Below are 24333 nucleotides of genomic sequence, written 5' to 3'. Positions count from 1 at the left end.
CCTTCTGGTTGATTAAGTTTATGGAACCTGAACCTCACAGCGATGTTAATAGTATAGGTGAACAGTGGCCCTGCAATACCACCACAATTTCATTATAGGTTTTTGAGCATGATTTAATCTGCTGCACCAGATTTCACAGGAGGTTGAAGGTCTCCCTGTCTCTCTCCTCCCCACCTCCCTCCTATCATTCTACTCAGGGAAGTTGGGACGACAATATCTGCTTGAACAAAATAATCAAATCCTTCTTACATGTGTTCAACGTTCTGTGCGCTCATCATACGGTCCCAAGCTGCTGGAAAATCCGGCCATTTTAACGATGGAAAGGGTTTACGCAAGAAAAGCGTATCTCAAAATTTGTGAGCACAACCATGCTTCTTTTTTTTCCCCCAAGCAAGGTACCCCTGAACTCAGCCTGTTTCCCTCCGAGTTTGGAACACCCCAGCTCTAAACTATTGTTGTAGGGTTCTTGCTACTCAGTGCTCCCTGTACTATTCAAGATCATTCTGGGCAGAACACAGGGCAAGCTTCTTTTTGACGTTGTTTCCTCTGAAATCTACATTTAAATTTTGGTTCCTTTGATGGCTGCTACAGATATTTAGCATCCCTCAGTTGTCAGTTTTGGTGTAGTGAACTTTTTAACTTCTTGAACCTTTTTGGACGTCTGCGCACGGGTTGACGATTTTTCTACATATTCTTTTCTTCCCCAAGAGTTTTCCCCGGGCGGTGGTTCGGCCTCCTCGTCGCCAGTTTTCTTTGTGGTATTTTTAAAAGATAGGCTTGCAGACCACAGAGGAACAAAGATACAAACAAAGGATGTTTGCTCAACAGGCTGTACCATAGAATCCCTACAGTGTAGTAAGAGGTCAGACAGCCCAGCAAGTCTGCACCGACCCTCTGAAAGAGCATCCTATTAAAGCCCACTGTCCTGACTACTCCGCGCGTTGATCACGGACAGAGGAAACTCACACAGACACAGAGAGAACATGCAAACCACACAGTCACCCAAAGCCGGAATTGAACCGGGTCCCTGGCGGCGTGAGGCAGCAATGCTAACCACTGTGCCACCATTCTACCCTGTTAAGAACAGACTACCCATTTGCCCATGCAAACAGCCAATGACATCATCAATAAGTCACCTATTAAAGTGACCGTGTTCCAATTAGGAACAAACAGAATACACAAGTAATAACTTTGGATAAAGGAACATTTGTTATCCAGCTTCAGTACTTTCTGCACAGTTCCATTGGTGAAATCACAGTCAATCCCTCATCCTTTGGTAGAAACACTCAGCCCATCATCAAATAATAAACTATCCCTTGAATAATTGTACAGCTTCCAGGTATTAAACACTCAGTAGGCAAATAGTTCCTGTTCACAGTCCTAAATTGGTCTTCTATCACTTTGTCTCCCTCGACTGTGGTCACGGTTCAACTTATAATAAATGCTGCCCAGAGTGGCGGAATGGTTAGCACTGCTGCCTCACGGCCCCAAGGACCCGGTTCAATCCCTGCCCGTGTGGAGTTTGCACATTCTCCCCGCCAGCATGGGTCTCACTGCCACAACCCAAAGATGGCCTTTAGTTTTTGACTTCCCATGTCGGTGCAACATCGTGGGCCGAAGGGCCTGTACTGCGCTGTATCGTTCTATGTTCTATGTGCAGGTTAGGTGGATTGGCAACACTAAATTGCACCTTAATTTGAATTTTTTTTTTTTTTTAAAAAGAACTTTGCTTTCTATTCTAATTGACATTCTATAAACTTAAATTACACGGTATCAAGACTCCTCTCCCCAGCATGCTCCTGGCGAACGTCCAAGCGATTGAGAACAAGCTGGATGACCTCAACGCGAGACTTGCCTCCCAGAGAGAAGTGAAATACTGCTGTGTGCTCTGCTTCACTGAGACATGGCTCACTCCAGCCACACCAGACTGCGCCATCCAACCCGAAGGCATCTCGATCCACCGGATGGATCGCACAATGACCTCAGGCAAGTCGAAGGGCGGGGTGTTTACCTCCTCAACAACACCTCCTGGCGCTCGGATGTGGTGCCCCTAGCATGCCACTGCTCCCCAGACCTAGAATACCTGACCATGAATTGTCGCCCTTTCTACCTCCCACATGAATTCACCTCTGTACTCATCACAGCAGTCCACATCCCACCCGGAGGAAGTGATGAAAGCACTTGACGAACTATACTCCACCATCAACAAATCATCCTGGGACTTCCGGTGGCGGCAATGCGCAGTTGAGCCGCACATTCGGCGGCTCTCGCAATCAATGGACTTCGGGGCTTTTTTAAGGGCCCCCAACGGAGCTGAGGAGGCAAATCCCGACGGGGGAAGAGGCCAGGAGTCGCCCCAGTTGTCCCATGGTCCGGACCAGGAGTGGAGCAGTGAGAAAATCGACAAAAACACCTAGGAAAAATCGGGGCCAGGAAAACAAAATAGCGGCCGGCGAAAGCTTTGAGGAGCTGAGGAAGTGGGTCCAGGAGCAGCAGACGACTCTGTTGCGCTGCTTCCAGGAGCTGAAGTTGGAGCTGCTGGAGTCCCTGAAAGTAACCAGTAGGGAGCTGATGGAGACCCAGACAGCCCAGGGGGCTGCGATCCGGGAGCTGCAGCAGCAGGCCGCCGAAAGGGAGGACGAGGTCGTGGCCGTGGCGGGGAAGGTGAAGAGATGCACAAGGCGCTCCATAAAAGATGGCAGGAGCGGTTCGAGGAGCTGGACAACTGGTCGAGGAGGAAGAATCTACGGATCCTGGGCCTCACGGAGGGGCTGGAGGGGTCGGACCTGGCGGCCTATGTGGTTGTTATGATAAACTCGCTGATGGGGGCTGGGTCCTTCCAGGGGCCCCTGGAGTTGGAGGGGGCCCACAGAATTCTGGCTAGGAAGCCCAAGCCGAACGAGCCGCCGCGGGCGGTCTTGGTGAGGTTCCACCGGTTCGTGGATCGTGAGTGTGTGCTCCGGTGGGCCAAGAAGGAGCGGAGCAGCAAATGGGAGAACACGGAGATGCGGATCTTCCAGGACTGGAGTACGGAAGTGGCGAGGCGGAGGGCCGGGTTTAACCGGACGAAGGCGGTGCTCAACAGACGGAAGGTGAAGTTTGGAATGTTGCAGCCGGCGCGTCTGTGGGTCACCTATAAGGATCGACACCACTATTTTGAGTCCCCGGAGGAGGCGTGGGCCTTCGTGCATGCCGAGAAGCTGGACTCAAACTGAGGGTCCCCCTGATGGGGGATGCTGTATAATACTGTATTTATTATACTGTATTTGTATTTGCTGGGTTTAGGGTAAGATGTGGGGTGGTTTTAGGGTGGGTGGGGTGATGTCGTACGGGTTTTTTCTTTATGGGTTTTCAAGTAGGGGTTGGGTGGACGGGGTCGGGCAGAGGGGTAAACGGGGTGTTCGGGAAGCTGGTGGGGGGGACTGACAATGGGAGTGGACCTGGAGGAGGCGGGGCCCAGCAGGGCGAAAGCGCCGGCTTTCTGCGGGGTTCCTGCGCTGGGAGAGGGAGGGCGCGTGTTTTCTTTTCCCGCGTAGGAGCGGGGGGAGGGTGGACTCGTTGACGGGCACAATGGAGGAGGGGCAGTCCCACGTTGGGAGGAGCCGAAAGTAGGGCGGGAGCCACCGGGGTCAGCAGAAGTTAGCTGGCTCACGGGAGTGCTGTGGGGGGCGCAGCTAGGAGGGGTCTTAGCCTGGGGTGGAGGGTGGGGGGGGGGGGGGGGGGGGGGGGGGGTACGGGTTGCTGCTGAAACGGTCAGGAAGGAGCTGGAGGACGCAGGGAGGGGGGGGGGGGGGGGGGGGGGGGGGGGGGGGGGGAGTTGCCGTCGTGGGAAACTGGCAGAACGTGGGATGCTGGACGGGGGTGGGCAAGGGATGGGGTATGGCTAATCGGCAGGGGAAGGAGGCAGGGAGCCCTCGGATCCGGCTGATAACTTGGAATGTGAGGGGGCTGAATGGGCCGGTCAAAAGGGCCCGAGTATTTGCGCACCTGAAGGGACTGAAGGCGGATGTGGCCATGCTCCAAGAGGCACACCTGAGAGTGGTGGACCAGGTCCGGCTGAGGAAGGGGTGGGTGGGCCAAGTATTCCACTCAGGGCTGGATGAGAAGAGTAAGGGGGTGGTGATTCTGGTGGGGAAGAAGGTGTCGTTTGAGGCATTGAAGGTGGTGGCTGACAGTGGCGGGAGGTACGTGATGGTGAGTGGCAAGCTGCAGGGGGAGCGGGTAGTGTTGGTGAATGTTTATGCCCCAAATTGGGACGATGCGGGGTTTATGCGGCGTAAGTTGGGCCGCATTCCAGACCTGGAGGCGGGGAGCCTGATCATGGGGGGGGGGGGGGGGGACTTTAACACAGTACTGGATCCCCCATTGGATCGATCCAAGTCCCGGACGGGTAGGAGGTCGGCGGCGGCTAAGGTGTTGAGGGGATTCATGGACCAGATGGGGGGGGGTGGACCCTTGGAGGTTTGCGAGGCCAAGGGCCAGGCAATACTCGTTTTTCTCCCATGCACATAAGGCCTACTCGAGGATTGATTTTTTTGTCCGGAGCAGGGGGCTGGTGTCGAGGGTGGAGGAAGTGGAATACTCTGCCATTGCCATTTCGGATCATGCCCCGCACTGGATGGACCTCGGGCTGGGGGAAGAGAGGGACCAACATCCGCTCTGGCGCATGGAACTGGGGCTGCTGGCAGATGAGGAGGTGGCCGGGAGGGTCCGGGGGTGTATTGAGAGATACCTCGAGGCCAATGATAACGGGGAGGTTCGGGTGGGGACGGTCTGGGAGGCATTGAAGGCGGTGATGAGGGGGGAATTGATCTCTATCCGAACCCATAGGGAGAGGGGCAAGCAGAGGGAAAGGGAAAGACTGATAGGGGAGATGGTGCAGGTGGATAGGAGATATGCGGAGGCCCCAGAGGAGGGATTGCTGGGGGAGAGGCGCAGCCTTCAGGCCAGATTTGACCTACTGACGACCAGAAAGAGGGAAGCTCAGTGGAGGAAAGCACAGGGGGCGTTGTATGAATACGGGGAGAAGGCGAGCAGGATGCTGGCGCACCAGCTCCGGAAGCGAGATGCGGCCAGGGAGATTGGGGGAGCTGGGAAGGTGGTGCGGAGGGGGGTAGATGTCAATGGGGTCTTCAGGGACTTCTATGGGGAACTGAACCAGTCTGAACCCCCGGTGGAGGGGGGTGGAATGGGGCGCTTCTTGGACAAGTTGCGATTCCCGAGGGTGGAAGAGGAGCAGGTGGAGGGACTAGGGGCGCCGATCGAGCCGGAGGTGGTCGTCAAAGGGATAGGGAGCATGCAGTCGGGGAAGGCGCCAGGGCCGGACGGGTGTCCGGCTGAATTCTATAAAACGTATTTGGACCTGTTGGGCCCCCTGTTGGTCCGGACCTTTAACGAGGCGGGGGGGGGGGCTCTGCCCCCTACTATGTCACGGGCGCTGATTTCCTTGATCCTGAAGCGGGACAAGGACCCTCTGCAATGTGGATCACATAGGCCGATTTCGCTGCTGAACGCCGATGCTAAGCTGCTGGCAAGGATCCTGGCCACTAGAATAGAGGATTGTGTGCCTGGGGTCATACATGAGGACCAGACGGGGTTTGTGAAGGGAAGGTAGCTGAACACAAACGTCCGAAGGCTCCTCAACGTCATTATGATGCCGGCTGTGGAAGGGGAGGCAGAGATAGTGGTGGCATTAGATCCGGAGAAGGCCTTTGATAGGGTTGAGTGGGAGTATCTGTGGGAGGTGTTGGAGAGGTTTGGGTTTGGGGACGGGTTTATCCGGTAAGAGTAGCCACAAATAGGAGGAGGTCGGAGTACTTTCGGCTATACCGGGGGACGAGACAGGGGTGTCCCCTGTCCCCCTTGCTCTTCGCCCCTGGCCATGGTACTGAGGGAGTCAGGGAACTGGAGGGGCCTGGTGCGGGGTGGGGAGGAGCATCGAGTGTCGCTGTACACGGACGACCTGTTGCTGTATGTGGCGGACCCGGTGGGGGAATGCCGGGGGTGATGAGGATTCTTAGGGAATTCGGGGGTTTCTCGGGGTATAAGTTGAACCTGGGCAAGAGTGAGGTGTTTGTGGTGCATCCGGGGGATCAAGAGGAGGGGATTGGTAGGCTCCCATTGAAGCAGGCAGGGAAGAGCTTCAGGTACCTAGGGGTCCATGTGGCGGGGAGCTGGGGGGCCCTGCACAAGCTCAACCTCACAAGGTTGGTGGTGCAGATGGAGGAGGAGTTTAAGAGGTGGGATATGTTACCGCTGTCACTGGCGGGGAGGGTGCAGTCCGTTAAGATGACGGTGCTCCCGAGGTTTTTGTTCCTGTTCCAGTGCCTCCCCATCCTTATCCCAAAGGCCTTTTTTAGGAGGGTCAACAGGAGTATCACGGGATTTGTGTGGGCGCATGGGACTCCGAGGGTTCGAAGAGTGTTCCTAGAACGAGGCAGGGATAGGGGGGATGGCATTGCCCAACCTCTGTGGGTACTATTGGGCTGCCAATGCAGCAATAGTGCGTAAGTGGGTAATGGACGAGGAAGGGGCAGCATGGAAGAGGATGGAAGCGGCGTCTTGTGTGGGCACGAGCTTGGAGGCGCTAGTCACGGCGCCATTGCCGCTCCCTCCAACGAGGTATACCACGAGCCCAGTGGTGGCGGCTACCCTCAAACTTTGGGGGCAATGGAGACGGCACAGGGAAGAAATGGGGGGGCTCGATGGAGGCCCCAATACGGGAGATCTCTGATATGGCGGGTGAGGGGATCAGTACAAGGGTTTTTCAGGCGGTGGCAGCCTTTTCTGGACTTCCTGCCGGAAAGGTAGGGAAATTGGCCGATAGCAGCAGCAGCCGGGGGGGGGACTGTGCACATGGGTTTGTGGAGGGTGCTATCTCTCTCTTTTTTGTTTTTTTCTTTTTCTTTGTTTCTGTTCTTTCCTTTTGTTTGAAGTTGCTCTTGAAGCTGGGGGGGTATTGTTCATGGGGTGTTACCGCGGTTGTATGTTAATAGAGTAAGATGTTTATATTTTGTATTTTGTAAAAATTTCAATAAAAATTATTTTTAAAAAAACAAATCATCCTGAAACCCTGACAATTCTGGCTGGAGACTTCAACCAGGCCAACCTCAGGAAGGTTCTTCCCAAACTCCATCAAGATATCTCCTGCCCCACCAGAGATGCAAACACCCTGGGACCACTGCTACACGAGCATCAAAGGCATCTATCTTTGCATTCCCCGACCACACTTTGGCAAATCCGACTACAAGTCGGTATCCCTACTTCCGGCTTACAAACAATAATTCAAGCGTGCTGAGCCAGTCAAGAAAACCGTGCAGTGCTGGTCTGAGGCATCAGAGGACATTCTCCGCGGCTGCTTGGAGTCTGTGGACTGGTCCATATTCAAGGCCGCGGCAGCTACCCTGGACTAGTACACAACCATCATCACAGACTTCATCAATAAGTGTGTTGAGGGCTGTGTACCAAAGACAACAATACGGGTGTTCCCCAATTGGAAACCCTAGCTCAACCAAAGGGTTCACTCCCTGCTAAGGTTCCGGACGGAGGCGTTAAAGTCTGACGACCCTGACCTATTTAAGAAATCCAAGTACGACGTATGGAAAGCCATCAAGGACCCCAAAAGACAATACCGCATCAAACTAGAGTCACAGGCCAACGACACAAACCCACGACATCTATGGCAGGGCTTACACGTGATCACAGGCTGCAAAGCAAGGTCAGGCGGAATATCTGGGGCTGGAGCATCCCTCTCCGATGAACTGAACAAGTTCTATACCTGCTTTGAATAGTCAGCCAATACATCAGTGCCACCCACCCCAACAGCCCTGGACACACCCATACCCACTATTACAGCATCAGAGATGAGAGCTGCCTTCTTGAAAGTGAACCCACGTAAAATGACGGGCCCCATCGGAGTCCCTGGGCGAGCACTCAGAGCCTGCGAGTGTGTTCGCAGACATCTTCAACACCTCACTCCTCCGCTCTGAGGTCCCCACCTCCTTCAAGAAGGCTACCATAATACCAATACCAAAGAAAAACAAGGTAGCATGCCTCAACGACAACGATAACAGTCCTGACGTCTGTTATCATGAAGTGCTTTGAGCGGCTAGTCATGAGACGGATTACTGCCAGCCTCCCAGATGGTCTCATTCCATTGCAGTTCGTCTATCACCGCAACAGGTCGACAGCAGATGCTATCCCCCTAGTTCTACAATCAACACGCGAACACTTCGACAGCAAGGACACCTACATGAGACTGCTGTTCACAGACTGCAGCTCCACCTTCAACACCTTTATCCCGACTTATAACCAAACTCTGCAATCTTGGACAACCCCTCCCTGTGCAGCTGGATCCTTGACTTCTTCACCAACATACCGCAATTTGTTAGGATAGGCAACAGCACCTCCTCCACAACAGTCCTCAACACCGGGTCCGGACATGTGCTCAGTCCTCTACTGTACTCCGTATACACTCACGACTGTGTGGCAAGATTTAATTCCAACTCAAATTGTAAGTTTGCGATGATACAACTGTGATGGGTCGTATCTCAAACAACGACGAATCAGACTACAGAAGGGAGATAAATCACTTGGGTCCATGGTGTACTGAAAACAACCTCTCTCTAAATGTCAGAAACAACAAGGAACTGATCAGCAACTTTAGGAAGCGTAGCACGACTCACACCCTCGTCTACATTGATGGCTCCGAAGTGGAGATGGTCGATAGCTTTAAGTTCCTGGGGGTCACCATAACCAACAGTCTGCCCTGGTCCACTCACATTGATGCAAATCAAGAAAGCCCAACAACGTCTCTACTGCCTTTGGAAGTTAAAGAAATTCAGCAGGTCTGCATTAGCTCCAGCAAACCTCTACAGATGTGCCACAGAGAGCATCCTAACCAGCACAGCTTGGTATGGCAACTGCTCAGTCCAGGATCACAAGAAAATGCGGAGTGTGGTGAACTCAACCCAATGCATCACACAAGCTTGCCACCCTCACACTGATTCTATATATACCTCCCGCTGCCTCAGGAAGGCAGACAGCATTATCAGAGACCCCTCCCACCCAGACTTTGCCTTTTTCCAGACCCTTCCATCAGGCAGAAGGTACAGAAGTCTGAAGACCCGCACATCCAGACATAGGAACAGCTCCTTCTCCACATCTACTAGACTCCTCAACAATTCTCCCTCAGACTGATCTATTCCCTGTAAGAACACTATTCATGACGCCCTATGCTGCTCTTGTTCATGTATTTGCTTTGTTTGGCCCCTTGTTCCGCACTGTAACCAATCACTGTTTGTCGATGTACCATTTGTCAATGTACTCCGTCAATTATTCTTTTTTGTCTACTATGTACGTACTGCGTACATTCCCTTGTCCACAGAAAAATACTTTTCACTGCACTTCGGTACATGTGGCAATAAATCAAACAAAATAATTACCCATAGGATAGAAATATCTGAACATGTTAGAGCAGTTATAAAGGGGAACTTGAATTATCCTAATATAGACTCGGATATAATACAATATGTTTATAATAATCTTTATTGTCACATTAACACTTACATTGACAATGCAATGAAGTTACAGTGAAAAACCCCTAGTTGCCACATTACGGCATCTGTTCGGGTACACAGAGGGAGAATTCAGAATGTCCAATTTACCTAACAGCACGTCTTTGGGGACTTGTGGGAGGAAACTGGAACGCCCGGATGAAACCTACGCAGACACAGGGAGAATGTGCAGATTCTACACAGATAGTGACCCAAGCCAGGAATTGAACCCGGAACCCTGGAGCTGTGAAGCAACAGTGCTACCCACTGTAAAGGTAGAGAGGGGCATGGGTTCCTAAAGTGTGTTCAGGAGAATTATTTTACAGCATATGTGTCCAGTCCATGTAGACCTGGTTCTTAGAAATAAGATATTTATAATAATAATCTTTATTGTCACAAGTAGGATTACATGACACTGCAATGAAGTTACTGTGAAAAGCCCCTAGTCGCCACATTCCGCCGTCTGTTTGGGTACACAGAGGGAGAATTCAGAATGTCCAAATTACCTAACAGCACATTCCTTCCTTGTGGGAGGAAACCCGAGCACCCGGAGGAAGCCCACGCAGACATGGAGAGAACGCGTGGACTCCACACAGACAGTGACCCAAGCCAGGAATCGAACCTGGGACCCTGGAGCGGTGAGGCAACAGTGCTACACACTGTGGGCCATGTTAATCAAGTGACAGTGGAAGAAAATTTAGATATCATAAGGTTCAGGATGACTAGGGATAAAGAGTAAGAAAAATTACTTGGAGGAATGTCAACTTCGATGGGGTAGGAATGGATCTGGGCTGAATAAATCGTAAGGAAAAATGGTCGCTCATCAGTAGACTGCATACAATCTATGGCACAGAGACAGGTCTTCAGCCCCAAACTGGTCCATGCCAACCAAAAAGCCCATCTAAGCTAACCCAATTTGCCTACATTTGGCCCAAATCCCTCTCAACCTTTCCTATCCATGTATCTGTCCAAATGCCCTTTAATGTCCCTGCCTCAACCACGTCCTCCGGTAGCTTATTCCACATACGTACCACCCAATGCGTAAAAATGTTGCTCCTCAAGTTCTCATTAGTTCTTTTCTCTCTTAACTTAAACCTATGCTCTCCAGTTCTCAATTCTCCAACACTGGGAAAAAGACTGAGTGCATTCACCCTATCCATGCCAAGCATGATCTTATACACCTCTATAAGATCACCCCTCGGTCTCTTATGCTCCAAAGAAAAAAGTCCTAGCCTGTCCAATCTCTCCCTATAACTCAGTCACTTGAGTCCTGGCAATATCCTTGTAAATCTCTTCTGCAACCTCTCCAGTTTAATAACATATTTCCTATAGCAAGGTGATCAAAACTGAACATAATACTCCCAAGTGCAGCATCACCAATGTCCTGTACAACTGCAAAATAACTTCCCAACTTCTATACTCAATGTCCTGACTGATGAATGCCAGCATGCCAAAAGCCTTCTTCACTGCCCTATCTACCTGTCACTCCATTTTTAGAGAACCATGCACCTGAACTCCAATGTCCCGCTGTTCCACGATACTCCTTAAGGTCCTATCATTCAATGTGAAAGCTCCTACCATGATTTGACTTTCCAAAATTCAACGTCACACACTTACCTGTATTGAACTCCATTTGACATTTCTTGGCCCATTTCCCCACAAAAATAAACCAATCAATCAACCAGCTGATCAAGATCCTGCTGAAATTTTTGATAACCTTCCACACTGTCTACAATACCACCTATTTTAGCGTTATCTGCAAACTTGCTGATCATGCCTTGCACATTCTCATCCAAATCGTTGATATAGATAACAGCAATGGGCCCAGCACTGATCCTAAGGCAAAACACTAGTCACAGGCCTCTAGTCCGACAAGCATCCTTCCACTATTACCCTCTGCTTCCGACCATCAAGCAATTGGATATCCAATTTGCCAGCTCTCCCTGTTTTCCATGTGATCTAACCTTCCAGAGCAGCCTACCATGTGGAACTTTATCAAAGGTCTTACTGAAGTCCATATGCACCACGTCTACCGCCCTGCCCTCAGCAACTTTTGTGGTCACTTCATCAAAGAACTCTCAACAAATTTCAAATTTGTATGGCATGATCTCCCACCCACAAAACCGTGCTGACTACTCCTAATTAAACCGTCTTTCCAAATGCCTGTATATCTTATCCCTCAGAATCCTCTCTCATAACATACCCACCACAGATGTTAGGCTTACCAGTCTATAATTCCCAGGTTTTTCTTTACAGCCCTTCTGAAATAAGGGCACAACATATGTAACTCTCCAGTCTTCTGGTATCTCACCCATGGCTAACGATGATGCAACCATGTCAGGCAGGACTCCCGCAATTTCTTCTCTAGCCTCACACAATGTTCTTGGATATACCGGGTCAGGGCCAGGAGATTTATCCACCGTCATATATTTTAATACATCCATCACCTCCTCTACTGTAATGTGAACTGTCCCCAATATATCGCCACTAACCTTCCCTGGTTCCCAATGTTAATGTCTTTCTCCACGGTAAACACAGAGGAAAAATATTCATTGAGAACCTCGCCCAACTCCTGCGGTTCCACACATGCATGTCCACTTTGGTCTTTGAGGGGTCCTATTCTCTCTCTAGTTATTTGGTGATTTTCGAAGAGGTAAAAAGAAGTTTTTTGGGAGCAATGCTATTAAATTAATGTACATTGCTGGAGCTGTTGGGGAGGGTTTAAACTAATATGGCAGGGGGATGGGAACCAATGCAGGAAGTCGGAAGGTAGCAAAACAGGGACAGAAACTAAAGGCAGGAAGGGGGAAAGTGTAAGGCAGAGAAGCCATAGTCAAAAATCAAAAAGGGCGACAGTACAAGGTACAGTGACTCAGAGGAGCTCAGTGAACAGGCCCAGTAATACTAAAAGGAATAAAACGGGAAGTAAAAACATAAATGGTAAGCGATGCGGCACCTGAATGCGCATAGTATTCGGAATAAGGTAAATGAGTTGATGGCAAAAATCATCATGAATGACTATGATTTAGTGGCCATTACTGAAACATGGTTAAAGGATGGTCATGACTGGGAGTTAAATATCCGAGGGTATCAAACTATTCGGAAAGACAGAATGGATGGTAAGGGAGGTGGTGTAGCTCTGTTATTTAAGGATGACATCCGGGCAATAGTAAGGGATGACATCTGTGCTATGGAGGATACGGTTGAATCCATTTGGGTGGAAATCAGAAATAGCAAGGCGAAAAAGTCACTGATAGGAATAGTCTATAGGCCACCAAATAGTAACATTATGGTGGGGCAGGCAATAAACAAAGAAATAACTGATGCATGTAGAAATGGTACAGCAGTTACCATGGGGTATTTTAATCTACATGTTGATTGGTTTAACCAGGTCGGTCAAGGCAGCCTAGAGGAGGAGTTTATAGAATGTATCCGCGATAGTTTCCTAGAACAGTATGTAATGGAACCTACGAGGGAACAAGCAGTCCTAGATCTGGTCCTGTGTAATGAGACAGGATTGAGGGGCTGGTTTAGCTCACTCAGCTAAAATCGCTGGCTTTTAAAGCAGACCAAGCAGGCCAGCAGCACAGTTCGATTCCCATACCAGCCTCCCCGGACAGGCGCCGGAATGTGGCGACTAGGGGCTTTTCACTAACTTCATTGAAGCCTACTCGTGACAATAAGCGATTTTCATTTTTCATTTCGTTAATGATCTCACAGTTAGGGATGCGCTCGGTAGGAGCGATCACAATATGGTGGAATTTAAAATACAGATGGAGGGTGAGAAGGTAAAATCAAACACTAGTGTTTTGTGCTTAAACAAAGGAGATTACAATGGGATGAGAGAAGAGCTAGCTACGGTAAACTGGGAGCAAAGACTTTATGGTAAAACAGTTGCGGAACAGTGGACAACCTTCCAAGCAATTTTTCACAGTGCTCAGCAAAAGTTTATATTAACAAAAAGGAAGGACGGTAGAAAGAGGGAAAATCGACCATGGATATCTAAGGAAATAAGGGAGAGTATCAAATTGAAGGAAAAAGCATACAAAGTGGCAAAGATTAGTGGGAGACTAGAGGACTGGGAAATCTTTAGGGGGCAACAGAAAGCTACTGAAAAAAAGCTATAAAGAAGAGTAAAATAGATTATGAGAGTAAACTTGCTCAGAATACAAAAACAGATAGTAAACATTTCTACAAATATATAAAACAAAAAAGAGTGACTAAGGTAAATATTGGTCCTTTAGAAGATGAGAAGGGAGATTTAAAAATGGGAAATGAGGAAATGGCTGAGGAACTGAACAGGTTTTTTGGGTCGGTCTTCACAGTAGAAGACAGAAATAACATGCCAGTGACTGATAGAAATGAGGCTATGACAGGTGAGGACCTTGAGAGGATCGTTATCACTAAGGAGGTAGTGATGGGCAAGCTAATGTGGCTAAAGGTAGACAAGTCTCCTGGCCCTGATGGAATGCATCCGAGTGCTAAAAGAGATGGCTAGGAAAATTGCAAATGCACTAGAGATAATTTACCAAAATTCACTAGACTCTGAGGTCCGGCAGATTGGAAATTAGCAAAAGTGACACCACTGTTTAAAAAAGGAGGTAGGCAGAAAGCGGGTAATTATAGGCCTGTGAGCTTAACTTCGGTAGTAGGGAAGATGTTGGAATCTATCATCAAAGAAGAAATAGCGAGGCATCTGGATGGAAATTGTTCCATTGGGAAGACACAGCATGGGTTCAGAAAGGGCAGGTCGTGCCTAACTAATTTAGTGGAATTCTTTGAGGACATTACCAGAGCGGTAGATAACGGGGAGCCAATGGATGTGGTATCTCTGGATTTCCAGAAAGCCTTTGACAAGGTGCCACACAAAAGGTTGCTGCATAAGATAAAGATGCATGGCATTACGGGTAAAGTAGTAGCATGGATAGAGGATTGGTTAATTAATAGAAAGCAAAGAGTGGGGTTAATGGGTGTTTCTCTGATTGCCAATCAGTTGCTAGTGTCGTCCCTCAGTGATCAGTGTTGGGCCCACAATTGTTCACAATTTACATGGATGATTTGGAGTTGGGGACCAAGGGCAATGTGTCCAAGTCTGAAGACGACACTAAGATGAGTGGTAAAGCAAAACGTGCAGAGGATACCGGAAGTCTGCAGAGAGATTTGGATAGGTTAGGTGAATGGGCTAGGGTCTGGCAGATGGAATACAATGTTGACAAATGTGAGGTTATCCATTTTGGTAGGAATAACAGCAAAAGGGATTATTATTTAAATGATAAAATATTAAAACATGCTGCTGTGCAGAGAGACCTGGGTGTGCTCGTGCATGAGTCGCAAAAAGTTGGTTTACAGGTGCAACAGGTGATTAAGAAGGCGAATGGAATTTTGTCCTTCATTGCTAGAGGGATGGACTTTAAGACGAGGGAGGTTATGCTGCAATTGTATAAGGTGTTAGTGAGGCCACAGCTGGAGTATTGTGTTCAGTTTTGGTCTCCTTACCCGAGAAAGGACGTACTGGCACTGGAGGGTGTGCAGAGGAGATTCACTAGGTTAATCCCAGAGCTGAATGGGCTGGATTACGAGGAGGTTGAGGAGACTGCGACTGTATTTGTTGGAATTTAGAAGGATGCGAGGGGTGTGGGGGTTCTTATCGAAGGGGGGGTTCTTATCGAAACATATAAAATTATGAAGGAGGGCAGCACGGTGGCCTAGTGGTTAGCACAACCGCCTCATGGCACTGAGGTCCCAGGTCCGATCCCGGCTCTGGGTCACTGTCCGTGTGGACTTTGCACGTTCTCCCTGTGTCTGCGTGGGTTTCGCCCCCACAACCCAAAAATGTGCAGATTAGGTGGATTGGCCACGCTAAATTGCCCCTTGATTGGAAAAAATAATTGGCTAATCTAAATTTATAATAAAAAAAATTTTTTAATTATGAAGGGACTAGATAGGATAAATGCGGGCAGGTTGTTTCGACTGGCAGGTGAAAGCAGAACTAGGGGGCATAGCCTCAAAATAAGGGGAAGTAGATTTAGGACTGAGTTTAGGAGGAACTTCTTCACCCAAAGGGTTGTGAATCTATGGAATTCCTTGCCCAGTGAAGCAGTTGAGACTCCTTCATTAAATGTTTTTAAGATAAAGATAGTTGGTTTTTTGAAGAATAAAGGGATTAAGGGTTATGGTGTTCGGGCCAGAAAGTGGAGCTGAGTCCACAAAAGATCAGCCATGATCTCATTGAATGGCGGAGCAGGCTCAAGGGGCCAGATGGTCTACTCCTGCTCCTAGTTCTTATGTACAGACATTCATAAGGCACTTGAGAAAGGGCTGCACAACAGACTTGTGGAAAATTTTAGCTCCTGGTATAAAAGGGGAAGTGGTGATATGGGCACAAAAGTAGCTGAATGGTAGGAAAGAGACATCATTAGTTAATGGAAATTTGGATATTTTTTCAGCGGGGGAAGGGGGGGGGGGGGGGGGGGGGGGGGAGAGAGAGAGAGAGAGAGAGAGAGAGAGAGTGAGAGAGAGGTGTTTGCAGTGGAGTTCTCTCCAGGGGCCGGTATTGGGATGCTTCCTTTTCATGATGTTCTAGACTTTGGTGCAAAGGAATTAATTTCCAAATTTGCAGATCAATTAACTGAAGCATTGTAAACTGTGAGGAAGAACATGCAGAGCTTTGAAAGGACATAGTAAAGTTGATGGAATGGGCGGATAGGTGGCAGACAAAATTCAATGTGGGGAAATGTGAAGTATTACATTTTGGTCGATACTGACATGGGCCAAATGGCCTCCTTCTGCTCTATTGCAATTCTGTGATTGTGTGTGTCTGAACAGGAAGCTTATTCAGCTGGAGCTTTGTTTTACAATTTAATTCAACAGCCTCTTTATCTTACTTGTCAGGATCATCCATTTTCTCTTTGGTACGCTCTTTGTCTAATCTCCGAGCAAGCTCCCCAATTAGTTCTGACATGCCTGTGAGTCGCCGCTCTTCAGCTCGCTTCCGTTGATCATAATTATTTATAAGAACAAGTTCATTTGTCTGAGAAAAGATATATGTTTTGTGAGAACACATCAGAATATGTAAAGAATGATAAACCTAATTGAAGTTTACATAGTTTAAAAAAAGCTTGCAGCTTATATAGTTTTAAAAACAGCTAAGTATCAGCTTCAGTTCCATGGTAGCACCTTTGAGTCAGTAGATTATGGTTCATGTCCGTCATAGAGTCATAGATGTTTACAGCATGGAAACGGGCCCTTTGGCCCCGTATGCTGAAAATGGAGGGGAAATATTTACTGGGTGACTCAATTGATATGTCAGATGCAGGTTGATTCCTGAGTAAGGGGAAGGCCCCTTTGAAAGATAATCTCATCTAGAGTAGGTGACTTTATCCTGCCAAGTGGGCATAGATAATTGAATGATGTTTCCAGTGTTGTGTGATCTTGCTTCGTGATATGAGCATGAAGATATTTGGGATTTACTTGGATTGATCAAGGATCACTATTGTAAGAAGGCTCCATGATGGCACAGCCTTGCAACTGTTGGTTTGAAAACATTTTCTTTAAACGTCAGGGTTCAAATCCTAATAAACTGGCTGCAAGCTGCAGAGTTTTATCGAGGTTTCTAGATCTTTATGGTCGCACATAAGGACTTCTTAATTTCATACAAACAAGTTAAACATAGGACAGATTTTACTATCATTATACAGGCTGAGGAACTGGAACTGAAACTGAAAAGCTACAAGACAATCACTAAAAGAGATACGGGCCCCGGGTTCAAATCCCGGCCCTGGGTCACTGTCCGTGTGGAGTTTGCACATTCTCCCCACGACTGCGTGGGTTTTACCCCCACAACCCAAAGATGTGCTGGTTAGGTGGATTGGCCACGCTAAATTGCCCCTTAATTGGAAAAGAAAAATAATTGGCTACTCTAAATTTATTGTTTTTAAATTTAAAATTTTTTTTTTAAAAAAGAGATACAGGTAACAAGTTTATAAAGTTTTACACTTACTTTCTTTAACTTGAATAGAGTTGCCAAGGTTTCATCCACTGATCTCTTTAACTGGATACATCTACAGAAACCCCAAACAGTCCAGTAAAAGTTAATACTATACATAAAGATCAGGAGCAGCAATATTTAACCTACAAAACTAATAATCCCAAACACCTTTTGATGCACATGTGTGAACTATGAGGGCTTTTTAAAATTGTTGTTTTCTCACCAAAAATTGTTATAAACTGAACACTTATTATATGTTCTAATGGTAGCTACAATTGAAGGATTATTTCAGGCAAGGATTTCACCAAAATTTGTCATTCATATAGTAATTAAATTCCATAACCGTTTGTCTTCAATTGCTATTTATTTGATTTTGACAATCGTACATGTAAAAAGTCCATTTGTAGTGAAAGGTTAATTCCAGAAAGGCAGTATCGAGCGCATACAGCTTAGATTCGCATAAATGCCAGGAATGAATAGCTACAAGTACAAGAACATATTTCAGTAAGGATGGCCAACAGGAGACTTAAAACAGGTGTTAAATACTATAGAACAGTTTTCATAGAATCACTACAGTGCAGAAGCAGGCCTATCAAGTCTGCACCGACCCTCCAAAAGAGCACCCTGCCTAGGTCCACACCCTCACCCCATACCCGTAACTCCACCTAACCTTTCGGATACGAAGGGCCAATTTAGCACAGCCAATCCACCTAACCTGCACATTTTTGGATTGTGGGAGGAAACGGGAGCACCCGGAGGAAACCCATGCAGACACGGGAAGAATGTGCAAACCCTACACAGGCCATCACCCAAGGCCGGAAACGAACCTGAGTGCTGTGAGGCAGCAATGCTAACCACTCTGCCACCACGTTGCCCAATTTCGATCAAATAAACAAAGGGAGGGGGCTTATCAAGTAAAAAAACATGATTGGGTGAAGAGAATAGCTGGACATGTTTTCAAGTACTGTTTCCATAGTGCAGAATACTTTGCCACAAAGCATTTCGATATCTTCTCATCAAAATTACCTTATCATTAGAAAACAAGACAAGGCTTTTCAGAAGAAAGTAATCAAACAAAATCGGACATAGAACACATAAGATGATGTTTGGATAGATGATCTCGAAAGTTTGGTTAAGGAGGGAAATTTCAAGGATCCTTAAAGGAGGACACGAAGGTGGAATGTTATGAAAGGAATTCCAGAGCTTTAATGACCTTGGCAGCTGAAGGCATGACTGTCAATGGTGAAGTCATTTTAAAAATTGGGATGCTCAAGGCCAAAACTAGAGAAACACAGAGATCTCGGAGGGTTGTAGAGGTAGAGCAGATTTGGTTAGCACTGTTGGTTCACAGCGCCAGGGTCCCAGATTCGATTCCCGTTTGGGTCACTGTCTGTGCGGAGTCTGCATGTTCGCCCCGTGTCCCCGTGAGTTTCCTCCGGGTGCTCCAGTTTCCTCCCACAAGTCCCAAAAAACGTGCTTGTTCGGTGAATTGGACATTCTGAATTCTCCCTCTTTGTACCCGAACAGACAGAGTGCGGTGGCTAGGGGATTTTCACGGTAACTTTATTGCAGTGTTAATGTGAGCCTACTTGTGACAATAAAAACAATTATTAATTATTTTATTATTATTGGGGAAGGTCAAGGCCATGGGAAACTTAACACAAAGATGAGAATTGTAAAATTGCAGCATTGATGGTCCAGAAGACAATATTAGTCAGCATGCACAGGGATAATGAGTGAATGGGAATTAATAGGGGTGAGGATATGGGCATCAGGTTCTGACCTTGGGTAACTGTGTGGGAAATCTGCACATCCTCCCCTTGTCTGCGTGAGTTTCCACCGGGTGCTCCAGTTTCCTCCCATCATCCAAAAGACGTGCAGATTAGGTCATGGTAAATTGCCCTTTAGTGTCCAAACGTTAGGTGGGAATGGGTTAAGAAGTAGGCCTGGGTGGGGTGCTTTTTTGCAGTCGGTGCAGACTCCTTCTGCACTGTAAGCATTCTATAATTCTATAAGCATTGCTGATCATCTAACTCAATCACCTGCTTTCCGCTTTCCCCCCATATCCTTTGATAGAAATGCAGAAAATAGGAGTAGGCCATTCAGCCATCCATGATAATGTTCCAAAACAATGTAAAGTTAGTTTGAGGACCAAAGATATTATACTGTAAAAAAATTATAAATTAGTTCCATATTATGCATTTGATATAGTTAAGATTAAAGCTCATATGCTTTTGAAATACGCCATCACCTTGCTATATGAAAAACTGGAAGAGGATGAGATTGCAGTGATATGCAAAGCAATATGTGCATACAAAGGTTTCTTTTTACAACAAAGTTTGGAGAAGCACCAAAACGGTGTGAAAAGGCATTGGAACCTCATCCTTCTACAACAATCTAGTTGTTCAAAAGATCGTCATAAGACCATTACATCCAGCAAAAAGCAAATCATAAATAAGATGGAACAAGTTGAAATGTTTTCATCTTTTTAGGAAGAACTTCTACTATCAGGCCTAGTGGCATCAACAGCTTTGGAGAAGCTGTTTGCATTCTTCAAGTCACATACATAGAACATAGAACAGTACAGCACAGAACAGGCCCTTCGGCCCTCGATGTTGTGCCGAGCAATGATCACCCTACCCAAACCCACGTATCCACCCTATACCCGTAACCCAACAACACCCCCCCACCCATTAACCTTACTTTTTAGGACACTACGGGCAATTTAGCATGGCTAATCCACCTAACCCGCACATCTTTGGACTGTGGGAGGAAATCGGAGCACCCGGAGGAAACCCACGAACACACGGGGAGGACGTGCAGACTCCGCACAGACAGTGACCCAGCCGGGAATCGAACCTGGGACCCTGGAGCTGTAAAGCATTTATGCTAACCACCATGCTACCGTGCTGCTCAGGATACGTTGAGACATACGGTCAATATGTGTTGCTCTGTTTAAGGTTTGAAGAATAAAGTTTTGTAACTAATTAACTGAAGTACCATCTCCAGCTTTCTAATCAGCAAGAAGGGTAAGAAAGGAAAACAAAAAGATCCTTGGGAAATTCCAGAGGAATGGTCAAATTGGATAAACATTGAAGCTGGTGATGCAAAACTACTACTTTTTATATAGCACCTTGAATATGATAAAATGCCCCAAGGTACTTCTCAAGTACATTTATCAAACACATTCGGACACCAAGCTACATTAGCAGAAATTAGGGTAGATGACTAAAAGAATGATCAGAGGTAGGTTTTAAAGAGTGACTTGGAGGAGGTAAGGGAGTTCAGCAGGAAATGTCAGAGCTTAAAGCCTTGGTAGTTGAAGGCTCACCTGCCAATAAAGAATCGATTAAAATTGGGGACGCTCAAGAGGTCAGAATTAGAGGAGTGCAGATATGCAGGCAGTGGGGCTGGGAATAGAAAAATGGAGGGCTGAGGCCAAGAATTTGAAAACAACGATAAGAATTACAACATTTCTGGTGTTACTTAATTGTGTGCCAATTAAGTCAGCAAGCACAGGCGTGACGGATAAACAACTCGGTTTTAAGTGATGACACAGGTCACAGAGAGGAGGGCAATGAAGGTTTTGAATGCTTTCAGCCTTGAAATGAGTTATAATAATAATCTTTTTTATTGTCACAAGTAGGCTTACATTAACACTGCAATGAAGTTACTGTCGCAACATTCCCCTAGTCGCAACATTCCAGCGCCTGTTTGGATACACAGAGGGAGAATTCAGAATGTCCAATTTACCCAACAAGCACATCCTTCAGGACTTGTGGGAGGAAACCGGAGCACCAGGAGGAAACCCACACAGACACAGGGAGAATGTTCAGACTCCACACAGACAGTGACCCAAGCCAGGAATCGAACCCCAGTCCCTGATGCCGTGAAGCAACAGTGTCATCCATTGTGCTACCGTGCCGCTCTCAGGAACTGTGACATCCCCCCACCCCATCATGTGAAGAATCATTGTTTATAGTGGTGAAATAAATATTAAGTTAGTACGCGAACATCTGGCCACGCATTTAGTTATAATAAAAACTTCTAAATCATCAAACAAGCATCTTACCTCTCATAAGCCTTCTCTCTTTTTTCAGGTTGTTTAACTTCCTTTAACAAGGCATCAACCTTAAGAAACAAAATAATGAAAACACAATCTGTGCTTGTTTTTTCGCAGCTTGTTGTACTTGCGGATCACTGACTGTTTATCTGACAACCATTTTCCATGGAGCATTCTAAACCAATCATGAAATTCAGGGATATGCTCCATTGTTCAGTCTGATCAATAATCCTACATTTTCACAAACACTGCAGGTCTTAAACACAAATTAATTATGCATGTTCTGTGAGGCATCCTAAGTACCTTTGATTACCATAAAAGTTTATATAATCTAATAATTTCCAAAAACAGCCCAGACTTTTTTTTTTTTACTTTCCTCATAGGAGCTAGCATTTGAGGAGGAGGTGCCTGTGGTTGTACCTCCTAACGTATCAGTTGACATTAATTATGTTTTCTCACTGATAGAAGGCTGAATCCTGCATGCACACAATCCAAAGTGGTACGGTTACATAGTTGAACACAGTGAAGTGTTAATTATTTTGCCATAGACGGTACAAATACCAATGGTTCAATCTTCAAGTAAGCCACCTCAATTCTTTGGACATGCACAATTAAATAGCATAAATCATGATGTTATTGGCCTGATTGCCTGGAAAAAGAACAGCAAGGGAGGAAAATCACAACTTAGCAATGTATTTTAAATGACATGAAAGTCGCTCTAGTCTCCAAGGATCATAGGCGGCTGCTCTCCCCTTTTTCAGAGGGAGCTGACTGGTGATAATTTAACCTGAAGGTCACCACAGCTCAGGTGAGAGGCAAGGCTGAAAAGGCAGGGCCTTCATGGATAACCTTAGCCGGTACAGGAATTGAACCCACGCGGTTGACATCACTCAGCAGCCATCCAGACAACTGAGCTCATCAATCCCCAAAATGTAAACATGCTAACTTCAGCATTATGAATTCTTTGTCTAATAAATAATAACGGTTATCCTTTAATATTTATTGCCCACAAAGGATCTTAACTGAAATTATTTCAATTCACTATTATTTTACAAGGCCTCGAAAATTCTACCTGGGCCACAAATTCAGAGGACATGCACAATTAAACAGCATAAATCACATTAGATCGCACATGGCTTTGGCAACATGAACAAAGTATACACTTTAATCTATCATTCCCACATGGCCAAACAAAAAGAGAATAATGTTGGATTAATTGTCCATCTTTTACAGTGAGATTTTAAGCCACTTCAGAAGACATTAAAGGTTACAACGCACCAGAGAAGGGTGGTTGGGCAACATTCCCTCTAAATGTTTTTGTACCGGGCAATCTACAAACTACTCTTAGAACTGCTTCTTTTATCCGTGGATATTGTCGTGACACATGCTAGAAGCATACAAATTAGAAGGACAAGGTCGCTCAGCCCTCAAGTCTGCTCCAGCATTTAACAAGATCATGGCTGATTGGATTGCAATCTCAACCCCACGGGCGGGACTTTCTGTGCAACATGTATCACATGTTTTGCAGAGGCAGCCCTCCATTGGCCAGCAGCAAGATCTTCCTGTTGCACCGTTGTCAATGGAGTTTCCTCGTTGAACGCACTCCTCTCCGCCAGGTAACCCGCGGAGACCTTGAGATCCCGACAAAATGGCTGATAACTTCTGGCCCACATTTCTGCCTATCCCGATAATCTTTTAGCCCCTTGTTAATCAAGAACATATTCAGCTCTACCATGAAAAAATATTCAAAGACTCGGCTTCCACTGTCTTTTCAGGAAGAGTCCTAGAGACTCTTAACTCTCCGAGAAAAAAAATCTCCTTGTCTTAAATGAGCACCCCTTACTTTTATTCTGTGCCCTCAAGTTCTAGATTTTCTGATAAGAGGAAACATCCTCCCCACATACACCCTGTCAATACCTCATAAGATCTTAAAGGTTTTGATCAAGATGCCTATTACTCTTCGAAACTCTAGTGGATACAAACCTAACCTCTCCAACCTTTCCTTATAAGATAACCTGTCCATTCCAAGTATTAGTCAAGTAAACTTTCTTTGAATTGTTGTGACACTTTTACATCTTTCCTTAAATGTGACAACCGATATGGTAGACTAGAGTTTCCAAAACATTACTGGCCATTGAACCCCTTTGACCTCCCAAGAGCACTGAAGGAATCCATGAGAAATATTATTATTTTGAAGAATTAAACCACAAATAAATTATTATTGTGCAATAGGTACAAAATCAAACTTAAAAGACATGTTTAGGTCTTATATGTACAATTTATTGTAATAAAAAAATTCTGTTATTCAATAAATACTTCCTAGTCTTTTCTTCATTTTGTTATGTTTAATAAGAGCACCCACTCACACATGCTCTCTCATCACCCACTCAGTTTGGGTATCCCTGCAGTACACAATGCTCCAGATGTGGACTCACCAATGCTCTGGAGAACTGAATAATAATCTCCCTACCTTTGTAATCAATTCCCATCACAATAAATTATAACATTCTATTAGTTTTCCTAATTACTTGCTGTACCTGTCTACTAGCTAAACTGACAAAATTGTGAGCTTTAATTCCCTGTACATTCCGGATTGAAGTGTGGCTTGGCATGTGTGCACTTTAACAGGGACACTCTTGACTGAAAAAGATTACTAATCCAGTTTGGATTTTAGTGGTGGACGAGCAGGTTCGCTGATCAGTCTTTGGCAGCGCCGCATGTCAATTTAA

At 46.4% G+C, this 24333-nt stretch overlaps 1 protein-coding gene across 3 annotated transcripts in view; it reads right to left on the bottom strand.

Annotated features, from left to right (window-relative positions):
• The window catches only part of nphp1 (nephronophthisis 1), a 191797-nt gene that overhangs the window by 165858 nt on the left and 1606 nt on the right, over positions 1-24333 (bottom strand). For all 3 annotated transcript variants that reach the window (XM_038799127.1, XM_038799128.1, XM_038799126.1), the window contains exons 2-4: positions 21614-21672; positions 17554-17614; positions 16439-16584 (exon numbers count right to left, since the gene is read on the bottom strand). In XM_038799127.1, the coding sequence (XP_038655055.1) occupies positions 16439-16584; positions 17554-17614; positions 21614-21672 (266 nt within the window). The remainder of the gene's footprint in view (positions 1-16438; positions 16585-17553; positions 17615-21613; positions 21673-24333) is intronic.

This window comes from Scyliorhinus canicula, chromosome 6, assembly GCF_902713615.1.
Source record: "Scyliorhinus canicula chromosome 6, sScyCan1.1, whole genome shotgun sequence".
Taxonomy (NCBI): domain Eukaryota; kingdom Metazoa; phylum Chordata; class Chondrichthyes; order Carcharhiniformes; family Scyliorhinidae; genus Scyliorhinus; species Scyliorhinus canicula.
This window is presented reverse-complemented; position numbering and strand designations above follow the sequence as displayed.